This window comes from Molothrus ater, chromosome 3 (genome assembly GCF_012460135.2).
Source record: "Molothrus ater isolate BHLD 08-10-18 breed brown headed cowbird chromosome 3, BPBGC_Mater_1.1, whole genome shotgun sequence".
NCBI classification, from domain to species: Eukaryota; Metazoa; Chordata; class Aves; order Passeriformes; family Icteridae; genus Molothrus; species Molothrus ater.
Window position 1 is genome coordinate 44,624,205 of NC_050480.2, and position 12,004 is coordinate 44,636,208.

At 41.3% G+C, this 12,004-nt stretch overlaps 1 protein-coding gene across 1 annotated transcript in view; it reads left to right on the forward strand.

Moving 5' to 3' along the window:
- The window catches only part of ACTN2 (actinin alpha 2), a 66,973-nt gene that overhangs the window by 41,238 nt on the left and 13,731 nt on the right, over window positions 1–12,004 (forward strand). The window contains exons 9-13 of the mRNA XM_036380841.2: window positions 52–144; window positions 1,200–1,430; window positions 2,549–2,696; window positions 4,215–4,365; window positions 11,458–11,566. Of these exons, the coding sequence (XP_036236734.1) occupies window positions 52–144; window positions 1,200–1,430; window positions 2,549–2,696; window positions 4,215–4,365; window positions 11,458–11,566 (732 nt within the window). The remainder of the gene's footprint in view (window positions 1–51; window positions 145–1,199; window positions 1,431–2,548; window positions 2,697–4,214; window positions 4,366–11,457; window positions 11,567–12,004) is intronic.

Here is a 12,004-nt window from a genome sequence, read left to right on the forward strand (position 1 = left end):
TTCTCAGAATGTGTTTATGAATATGTTCTGTTTATTTGCTGTGTGTTACAGGCTGAGACTGCAGCTAACCGGATCTGTAAGGTGCTTGCTGTGAATCAGGAAAATGAGAGGTTGATGGAAGAATATGAGAGACTAGCAAGTGAGGTAAGGATGCTCTATCTGTAATGTGGTGACAACAATGCTCATGAACTATTGAAAGCTGAAAGTTTTGTGCACTCTCTTCAAGACAGAAAAGCAGAGACACTGTGAAGGTAAATCTCTCAGTGGCAGGTTGCAAAGCCCAGCTGCCCAAGACATTGAGTTTCGGGTGAATCATTCACCACAACTTCCTGTGTGACTGAAGGTTGCACAGGAAGTCAGTCAGTCAGTGAATGTGCCCTAGTCAGTCAGTCAGTCTTGTTAACGTGCCCAAAAGTGTGTCTTGAGGATTACCATCCATATGCCTCAAGACCAGGCTTCCAGTTTCTTCAGTCTTCCAAGACAGCCTACCTTGACCACATGTGGAACATTCCAGATCAAGCAAGCCCCTTGGCTTTGTGTACTGCAGAGCATACCTGGAGAGGGTCTGTCAGGTTGTTCACAATCCATCTGTGAGCGAGGACAGCAGATGAATGTACAGATGAACGTGCTCCTCCTGTCCTTTCTTGTTTAATGGCAAATCTGCCAAGCAGGACTACAGATGTAGAGTGCACAAATGAGCGCTCTCTTATCTTTTAGTGCTTAATCTGCAAAAATAAACTGAAATCACAGCGCTACTTTCTGTATCTAAATTTGCACTAATGGCCTTCTGAGTGAAGATTTTAACATGACCTGAGGCTGGTTTCTGTCCTGATCCCATAAATATGACAAACCTGAAACACCAAGAGCCATGGTTTTGAAAGTGGCAGTTGATGCTGGGTAACTCAGATTTTGAGTAATTAGAGGAACACTAGATGTGTGTTAATCTTTCTGAAAATCAGGTTATTTCTAGAAATACCTGGAATATCTGGGCAAATTTGTTACTTTTATAAAGCAATACGATATAAAAATATTGTTTAGCTTTGAATATTTTGTGCTTACTCAGCATTAAGGCATCAGTACCAACTGCAGTCAATAATATTTAATTGGAACAAACTTAATTAAGATTTGTAAGTTCAATATAATATTTTTTAGTTGTTTTTCCATTGCCTTTATTTGACTTGGTTTTGTTGGCTTGAAAGCTTTTGGAATGGATTCGCCGGACAATTCCTTGGCTGGAAAACAGGACCCCAGAAAAAACAATGCAGGCTATGCAGAAGAAATTAGAGGACTTCCGGGACTACCGCCGCAAGCACAAACCTCCCAAAGTCCAGGAGAAATGTCAGCTGGAGATCAATTTCAACACCCTGCAGACAAAACTGAGAATCAGCAATCGGCCCGCTTTCATGCCATCAGAGGGGAAAATGGTTTCAGTAAGTAAAGGAGGCTTTAATAGTCTGTTTGTTTTATCAATGATCTCCCAAAAAAACCAATGTGAGGGATTGAAAAGCCATTCTAAGTCATTCTCAGAAACATCAGTTTGTTGTACTTTTTCAATACCAAACTCCTTTTACACATTCCCTTTTGTTCCAGAATCTTGCTTTCTAATAAGCATGCTCCTGCCTCTTTGAAGGCTTTCCCAAAAGCAAATTATCTGGAGATGCAAGACTATAGAGAGCTTCCTTTGGCAGTGTTATCAATACTTGTGCATCATTGGGCCAATGATTGCTTATTTAAGCAAAACTCAGTTGTTTCACTGACATTTTAATCATCAAACAAACAAACATTGCTCAATACATGTTTCTACATTTTTCCTATTCTGCCTTTTCTCTTATGTCTATGAAGATAAGAATAGTCCGTACCAAGAATTCTCATCTGCTGATAAGTACTGTGACTTGACTGGGTCAAAACATTTCCTGTGGAATCCAGCAAACCTGTTTCTCTACTCTATTCTATCATTGTGTTTTGTTTTTCATAAACAAAAAAATTGCTCTATCTGGAAAGGGTTATTGTCCACCCTCCATATGCAGAAAATAAGGGCCCTGTTACTTCAGCTTCCCACTCATGTCTTTTGAGTTTGCAAGAAAGCTTACAAAACTTTGTATACCACAGAAAGTGAAATGAATTTGTGTTCCAGGTAAAACATGCACCAAATCCTCTAGATAGTAATTACCTTGCTATTGTCCACTTGTAAAAGCAAAGCACTTTCATTTTGATAACACATAGATATATTATAAAAGAACACACACATTGTAAAATGGGAGGTAAAAGCAATATATTGTGAAGACATTGGACCTGTAGCCATGCTTGGAAACCATTTCTATAGGGGCTCCTTTCATAAATGCCCCTGAACACAACACACTATGAGGAGCAGGTGTCCACACTAAAACACAACGCCCCGACAATGTGTTATATAACTCTGTGATTTTACAAAATCTGCACATAAAAACTTCTCTTTTTGAAGCCAAATTGTGAATGAATCAAAAATCTGTAAACGTAGTTAAAAAGAGATTATAGTTTCATCCATCTCTCCCATGTATTCTCTTCACAGGATATTGCCGGCGCTTGGCAGAGACTTGAGCAAGCTGAGAAAGGCTATGAAGAGTGGCTGCTGAATGAAATACGACGACTGGAAAGACTGGAACACTTGGCTGAGAAATTTAGGCAGAAGGCTTCCACTCATGAACAGTGGGCATATGGTGAGGAGAGATGGCTTTTTACATTTTAGTATTCTAATGTTTGAAGTCGACCTGTCAGTGCTGAGTATTTGCCAGCTAGAAACTCACTCATAAGTAGTTTGGACAATTTCAGACAATCTAAAATAATAACAGATAAAATGTCAGGTTTTGTTGACTGTAGTAACGGTCCTAACTTGTTGGCATGTTGCTAATGAGATGTAACTGTAAAAATCATGCTTGAGGCAGTGAGTCAAACTTAATGGGAATATTCTGCATTTGAATAGAAGCCATTACTGCTAATGTATTCCTACACAGTTGTACACCAGGAATTCAGTCATACCACTGGCTAAGTGTGAATACTTAACAGAAATATTCTGAGTTTATTATTATTTGGTCATCATGATGTTCTGAATAGTTGAGATAAACTACATGATACTGGACTTGTGTCTGCTTTGCTCCAAACTCTTAATTATAAACTATTAATAGTTCTGGCTTCTAATGGTAACCTAACCTTACCTGTAGCTGTGACACCTGTAGGACCTTACAGTGACATTCAGTTTTGTTCAGGCCTATTAAACGTAGGTCTGCTCTATCATCCTGACGACTGTCTTCCTGTTTCTGCCATGCTTCTGGCTTTTCCCAGCTAGATTATTTTGACACTGTGAAAATGAATCAGAGTCCATCCTCTTACAGTTGCTGGAAGCATGCAAGGCTGTAAATGGTTGCCAAGCAGATACTAGAAGGGAGACTACAGCCCTGAGAGCCGATTTTCTGAGCATAAAAACTCCTCATGGTCGCAAGTCATAGCTGTTGTGTAGGGAAAACTTCACATAAGCTGGTACACAGCAAGTGGAACAATAGTTGCTTCTGGCTCTAGGATTCACAGAGCTGCAAATGCCATGTGTGAGTGCAGCTGCAGGGCCTGTCTGTGTGGATTCAGTTGTCCAACATAGGAGCTACTCAGCAGTAATGTTTCAGTTTCTACTTAATCTTTGTTTCTCTAGCCTTTTGTAGATGAGTTGGCATTTTCCACTTAAAATTCAGAGTTCAATACAAAAGGCAGTCACACATCTCAGGTTTATTTTTTTTAAGTGCTGAAATGACTAATGAATTGAAGACAGAACATTAAAAAAGAATAACAGATCATTAGTAAGAGTGAAGCTGAGCATAGCAGTGTAATTTCTGGGTTTTTAAATCTATTCTACAAAAAATTATCACAGTGGTTTAGAGATACAGTTTTTGCTAATATGCCATTTTTATGCCAGTTTCTCCAGCAATGTAGTACTCACTATTTTAGACCTGTATAAGCTGCCTATGCAAAACCCAGGACATTACTGTGAGAGCCTTAAAAATATATGTTTCTAATTAACATGTGCTGACAATTTGCTGCTGATTTCAGTAGGGGTGGGATTTAATCAAATCATATGAAATCATACATTTGATTTTCACCATGCCTCAACTAAAAAGTTGATTAAATTTACAATTTTCCTAACAAAAAAATTGCTAAAAAATTAGTAATATTTTTATTTCCTCTTTCAGGCAAAGAGCAGACCTTGCTTCAGAAGGATTACGAGTCTGCCTCTCTGACAGAAGTCCGTGCCATGTTAAGGAAACATGAAGCTTTTGAGAGCGATTTGGCTGCTCACCAGGACAGGGTGGAACAGATCGCTGCCATTGCCCAGGAGCTGAAGTATGTTCCATTTAAAGGCTTGCAGCTGCTGACATTTAACTTTGCGATAAACTCTTTCCAATGAATTTGATAGTGTCATAGGTACCAACGAAGGAATTCCAGGCATAGCTTCATAAGTATATTATCTGAGCTGGTCACTGAGACCTTTCCCTCATCTCCCCCTTACCCCCAACCAAATATAGATATTCAACTGAACAAAACTATTTGAAAAGAAACATTTTAAACTTGACTTTACAGAAATATTTTAGATTAGCTCTACCCATGAGTCCATTGTGGGTTGATGGGAATCCTGGAGGTGTTTATTTCTCAGTTCATATGGTCTGCTGAGAGGTATGAGCTATGAGTTGTTTAACTTAGAAAATAATTTCACTTACACAAATTACAGATTAAGTATCTTCACAAGAATATTGGTCCTTTCAAAATGCTTCACATCCCTTTATTATCTCTATAATAGTGGGTAATGCACTGACTTCCTGCAGATTTAACTGTCTCTAATATGCTTATTTTCACAACCTCTTGGTATTATATTTGGAATTGCCATTGTCTCCTTTTTACTGAAGGAGAAACAAAATAATTTGGAAACGAAATAATTTGCTCTCAGATTCCTGCCCTTGGCTTCCTTGAAGCTCTCCAAGTTACAATTTCTCACCTTGAACTGGCAGAACAGTTACTGCTCAGAAATGAAATCTTAGAAACATGCCCTTTTTTCACTTTGTGAAGGATCATGACTCACAAACAGCTCCATCTTCATTAACAATTAAAAATCAGATACTTGTCTAAAAATGTAGTGTATCATATCTGATAGCAGCAGCACTTACAGTAATTGTGGAATTCCAATGGATTTAAAAGAAAAATTCCATCTTCAGGATTTTTTAAAGGAAGAAAAATTAAGCATAGTGGGCAGACTAAGTACTGTGCTTTGGTTAATGTGAAAGAAATCAGAAAAAACCACAGAGAATGGAGATTGCCCTGAATGAGTGAGATTATGAAACACTTTCTGGTGTGCCTTGATCTCTGTTGTGGAGTTATTTCATAGGATGGCTTGGGTTGGAAGGGACCTTAACGATCATTTAGTTCCAAGACCCCTACCATGGATGAGGACATCTTCCACTAGATCACATTGTTCAAAGCCCCATACAACCTCGCCCCACACCTCTGGGTATGGGACATCCACAGCTTCTCCAGGCAACCTGTTCCAGTGCCTCACCACCCTCACAGTAAAGAATTTCTTCCTAATATCCAATCCAAACCTGCCCTCTTCCTGTTTAATGCCATTCCCCCTTGTCGTCATTGAAAGTACCTCTCCAGCTCTCCTGTAAGTCCCCTTTAGGCACTGGAAGGCTGCCATAAGGTATCCCCAAAACCTCCTTGTCTGGACAGCCCCAAGTCTCTCAGCCTGTCTTCTTAGGACAGATGCTCCACCACTCTGATCATCTTTGTGTCCCTTCTCTGGACCTGCTCCAACAGGTCCATGTCTTCTCTGGGGATCCCAGAGCTGGATGCAGGGTTCCAGGTGGGGTCTCAGCAGAGCAGAGGGGCAGAATTCCCTCCCTGGCCCTGCTGCCCACACTGCTTTGGATGCAGCCCAGGACACGTTTGGCTTTCTGGGCTGGGAGTGCCCATGGCTGGGTCATATTAACTTCTTGTCTAGCAACATCCCCAAGTCCTTCCTCCAAGGGCTGCTCTCAATCCATTCTCTACCCAGTCTCTATTTGTGCTTGGGATTGCCCCGAGATTTGTTTCTCTTTATACTAAAGAAAGTTTCTGTAACACCTAATCATTGCTACTTCAGCTTCAGCTTTATGAATTATGAGAAACTTTGGGAATGTAGCATACATAGCACAGCATCTGCTTACCAGTGTTTTGAACCCTCTGTCCTTTACCTCTGGTGACGCCAGTGAGCACTGTATCCTGTCTATTTTGGGATTGTCTCTTCTCAGTTGTTTCAGTAATTTGCTGTGTGAAGTAAAACAAGTTATTTGTGGCCTGGGCTGCAAAGGTGCTGAAAGCTGATTGCATTTAGAGATGCTCTAATTTGACTTCTCTGCTTCTCCATACAATGGTGCTATCAGTGCCTGATTTTTCACTGTGACTGTGTAACTGAATTAGGCTTAATGCCCATGGGGAACACTGAATGAAAGGTCATAAAGGTCAGGTTTTATCACTGGTACAAGCAAATGGGCAGCTTCTATTTAAATACTGATTTTAATTATTTATACATAATTCCTCCTACAATAAAATTATGGAGGAAAATGCTAATTTCTTTCTTAATCCATATTTTTAAAGAAGGACTAATGTCTGAATGCTAAGAAATGTGCATTGGCATCTTGATACAAAGCCTGTTGAAGTCAGTGTGGATATTTATTTCTTGATTTTCATTTGGTTGGTGGGTTGGTTGTTTTTTTTCCTCATCACTGAAGCAGGCCCTTACAGAAAGCATCATTGTCTGTGTCTAAATTCCAAGTCAGTACACCTCCATGTTTTGTTTTAATCAATCTCTTGGATGCCTAAAGTTGCAATTTCAAAGGAGAACTATTGCTGTATGACCTTGAACTCTACTAGTTACAGTTTCCTGTCCTGGTATTTCTGCTACAGCTCAGTCCACTGTGTGCTTAAGGTTAAAGTTGCTAAAGCTTGTTGATTGATGTTATTTAATAGAGAATTTATGTGTGTATGCAAACAGGCAATTCCAGCCAGGATGCTGCTATAAGATTGTTGTGTTCCCAGCCTATATAAACTTAGATATTCCTTGGCAAAGAGGCATGACAGGGCTTGGATAGGGCTTTATACAAAGCTGAAGGGCAGAGGCATTTCTAAAATGAGATTTGCCATTTATGACATAGTAAATGCTCATTTGAGTAAGCTGTGCTATAAAAACCCATATTAATTTATGATCTTATGTGCTAATTTCAATGTTTTCAAACATCAAGACAAAAATTTTGGAAAGTAGTTTCTTGTATATCTATCACTTGTAGTATAGTGACTGATTTTCAGCCAAGCAGACCATTATCTGTAAGACTGATTTTAGAGTAATTTTGATTCTGGAGACTTGGGCTCAAATTGTGCTTACATGCATGGTTAACATGAGCCTTGTTCTGAAGCACTGCTAAAACATGTTGCTCAGCAGGTTATTTTTGTGGCACTATCACTGTTCCCAAAGTGAGCTCACACCTAAGTGTTTCTCTGGATCAGGTTAAAATTTGACTGAATTTTTAATTTTCGACAGAGAAGATTGAGTTGCTCATAAGATCAATAGTGGTAACTTAATGACTTTTAAATTCCAAAGGCTGTAGGTTTCAAGTGGCCAAACAAATAGAAAGATTGTTCTCTCAGAATGTCTGTAACACATGAGAAGTAGTACTTCACGCACTGTATTTTTACAAAATGTAAATCTAGTCTCCTCAACATTGAGAAAGATACAAAAATTAATAGAACAGGGAACGTAAGCCTGTGTTTTATTTCCAGCTAATTAATCTTTGAGATATTACTTCATCTGCTCCTGCTTTGAGCAGAAAAATGTTCTTTGATACCTATAATACACTTACTTGAAGTAAACAACAGCAGGCCCAGAAAGGTAGTGGAGCTACACTGCTTAATGCCACTTGGTAAACTAATGTAGGATTTAGTTAGCACCATGAGTGCCCTTTTAAAAAATTGTTTTGATATTATTCTCCTACCTATTTGTCTGAAGCACATATCCCTGGAAGGAACAGGATAGTAGAGATCTTACGGGGAATGACTGAATCTCCCTGGCAGAGCTTGTGGAGGAAGGTGGCGTATCACCTTCCAGGACTTTGACCACAGCTGGTACAATCAGTCCCTCACTTTCATGGAAGGACACCTGCCCTTACCCTTAATTGACAAAAGGAGATAAGTGATCCATTGAAGCAAAAATAAAGTTTGCTCACTCAGGAACATAATCTAATAAACTTAATATGCTCTAACAAAAAAAAAAAAAAACCCCAACTTTCAGCCAAAAGCTCCTGACAGCAAAATCAATCTCAGCCTGTTTCATCCAAGACTCTATGCTTCTAACTTAAAGTTTCTTAGCAGAGAGGTGACTTTTGTTGTACCCCTTGAAGGCTAATGAAAAGGCTTCCAAAGAAGGAAGTGAGTTTTCCAGTTAAGGAGCCCTTGTACAGTGTGACTTGCTGTCAGTTTTCTCTTTACATATGAGAATTTACTTCCACAATTCTGGGGGTTTTTTGTTATTTTTAAAACTTGTTTAGAGGATTGGATTAGAGAATACCTAGGCAAACTTGACATCTTACAAGTCTATAGGCTCTGATGGGCTGCATCCATGAATGCTAAAAGAACTGCTGGATACCATAGCGAGGCTGCTCATGATGATCTTTGAAAGGCCATGGCAGTCAGGAGAGGGGCCTGAGGACTGGAAGAAAGCAAATGTCACCCTAGTCTTCAGCAATGGCAAGAAAGAGGACTCAGGGAGCTACCAGCCTCCAGCCTCATCTCAATCCCTGGCAAGGTGATGGAGTGTCTGATTCTGGAGGCCTTCTCTAGCCAGAGAAGACAGGAAGGTGATCAGGAGTAGTCAGGTAAATCACGCTTGACCAACCTGGTTGTCTCTACAATGAGTCAACTACCTGGATGGATGTGGGAAGACCAGTGGGTTTTGCCTCTCTTGACTTTAGTGAGGCTTTCAACACCATCTCTCACAACATCCTCATGGGCACAGTCATGAAGTGCAGGCTGGATGAGTAGACAGTGAGGTGGATTCAGAACTGTCTGAATGGCAGATCCCAGAGGGTTGTATCCAGTGGCACATGGTTGAGTTGTCACTTGTGGTGTCCCCCAAGGTCCAGCACTGGGCCCAATGTTGTTCACCTTGTCCATCAATGCCTCAGGTGAAGGGGCAGATGCCTCCTCAGCAGGTTCACTGACAACACAAAGCTGGGAGGAGGGGCCAGTACCCCAGAGGGCTGTGCAGCCCCCCAGAAGGACCTGGGCAGGGAGGGGAGCTGGGCAGAGAAGAACTGACTGAAATTTATCAAAGGCACGAGCAGGGTCCTGCACGTGGGGAGGAAAAGCCCCTGCACCAGCACAGGCTGGGGGCTGAGCTGCTGGAAAGCAGCTCTGTGGAGAAGGACCTGGGGGTCCTGGTGGACAACAAGCTGTCCAAGAGCCAGCAGTGCATCCTCATGGCCAGGAAGGCCAAAGGTGTCCTGGGATGGATTAGGAAGAGCATTGCCAGCAGCTCAAGGGAGGTGATCCCACCCCTCTACTCAACCCTGGTGAGGCCACATCTGGAATGCTGGGTCCAGTTCTGGGATGCTCAGTACAAGAGAGACATGGAGCTCCTGGAGCAGGCCAGTGGAGGGATACAGGGATGATGAGGGGACTAGAACATCTCTCTTATGAGGAAAGGCTGAGGGAGCTGGGCCTGTTCAGCCTCGAGCAGAGATGACTGAGAAGGGACCTCATCCATGTCTATCAGTATCTAAAGGGAGGGTGCCAAGAGCCAGGCTCTTCTCAGTGGGGCTGAGCAATAGGACAAGAGGCAACAGGCAGAAACTGATGCACAGGAAATTCCATCTGAATATGAGGAACAACTTCTTCATTGTGAGAGTGACTAAGCACTGGAACAGGTTGTCAGGAGAGGTTGTGTAATCTCCCTCACTGAAGATATTTAAGAACTGCCTGGCCTCAATCCTGTAACATATGCTCTAGGATGACCCACTCTAGTCCCTTCCAACCTGACCCACTATGTGATTTTGTAATTCTGTGATTGTTATCATATTTTTTTACCTGGGGTACCTGTTTACTATTCTTGACTTTCAACAGTCAATCTGAAGCTTCTTTTAAATGAGAATGGTTCTCATACTTCTCAGGTTTTTCCCAAACCAGATTGCTCTGACTGGGCTTAGGAGAAACAACATGAACACTGCCCCTGGCCTACAGAGCTGCTGGCTTCTGGCCTCTGGCTTCACAGAGGAAAGCTGCCTCTGTTCTCATTTTGTCCTCTGCGATTCTCTGTATTACTGGCAGTGTGATCTGTTCACTCCTCTTGCCAATTGCCTAGAGAAGAATGCTCAAACAAAAAGGGAACAAATTCTATCAGCACTTGCTGTCTTCTTCAAGCCTCAAAGTAAACCTTAGATTCATTATTGCCATGTGTCACATATTTACAGTCCCTGTAACGTTTAGTACTGGGCAGAGTGTTCTCAAAGCAAAGCCAAGAGCTAAATTCAATGGATGGTGATGCACCAATAAAAGGGAGTTTCCAAAGTGTCAAACACATGTATTATGGATGATTTTCATTTGCCACTGAGATCAAAAGTTCAGTTTGAAGCAGAGTCAGTCCAGAATCTCAGGACATAACCTCAAAAATTTATTCCAGTCTCAGTCTGAATAGTAAGTTTCTTTCTTCAGGATTATACTAGCCGATTAAGCAGGTGAAAAAGCAATGGTAACTGCTGTCCTTTGTGAATGCACTCATTCATCCTGGTGGCATATGTGGGTCTGGAGATCCCTGTTCTCTGAAGCAGCCAGTTCTGGGGTGTAGATCTCTGAGGAGATCCTGGAGAGGAAGATGAAAATTGTTCTCTGCTCCCCAGATCCTGGGAGCCCCTATTAGTACTGCCAGGCTTGTGAGAGGTTACACTTTGAATGCAAGCCTGATTTGTGTTTCTCAGTTAAATAATTTCAAAGCATATAAGGAAAGGATCATTGGATTATTTAAAACAAAGTGGATATTTCAGGCCAATTAATTTAAAAAGGTACCGATCTTTGCAAACTTGTTAAAGACCAAGACTGAAACATTCTGGCCATCAGGGGATCAAATTGCTTGTGTCACAGGAATAACTATGACAAAGATGCCTTTTGGGCACCTTAAGTGTGATTAATACCTGGGTGTCACTTGATTTTTCTCAGAACAGAGGGGATTGATCCTGTTCCTGTGCTGTGCTTCTTGAAATGCTGAATGCCTAAACACAATGTCTGTACTGCAACACTTGCTCACCTTAGGAGAAATATTGCAAAGAAGAGGGGAAGAATTATTGAGGGCCAGTGGATGTGTGGACACTGCTCCTGTCTTTCAAAAAGTCACAGAGTTTTGCCTTTGCTCTTTCCTAGTGAACTGGACTACCATGATGCTGCAAGTGTCAATGATAGATGTCAAAAGATATGTGACCAATGGGACAGTCTGGGAACACTCACCCAGAAAAGGAGAGAGGCACTGGAGGTAAACCATATAATAAGAATCAGCAGCTCAGCTGAGGAAGGGAGAGGGAAATGAACCATTTATTTCAGATCTGGAAGTGGTGCATTTTAGCATCCACTTTGGAGTCCAAAGAGCAAAAAACCCTTATCTCAGATAATTTTAATTTTTGTGTGGTTACTCTTGCAAATGGACTGAATTACTCAGAGTAGACTTGACAGTTCTGAGCTGCCACAGACAGTTCTAATGCAGCAACAAATGTCATGTGGTTTGTAGCACCCCTCTGTGGGAATCTGATGTCCAGCAAGGCTAAAAAAAGCTGTTGGTTGGTTACCTTTTCATACCAGTCTGAGTTTGCAGTCTTGCATACCTTTCTGTCCAGCAGTAAGTTAATTTTTGGTGGTGAGTATTTCAAAGCACTGAGATACTTTGCAAAACCTTGTTCTGTTGGAAAAGAGGAAG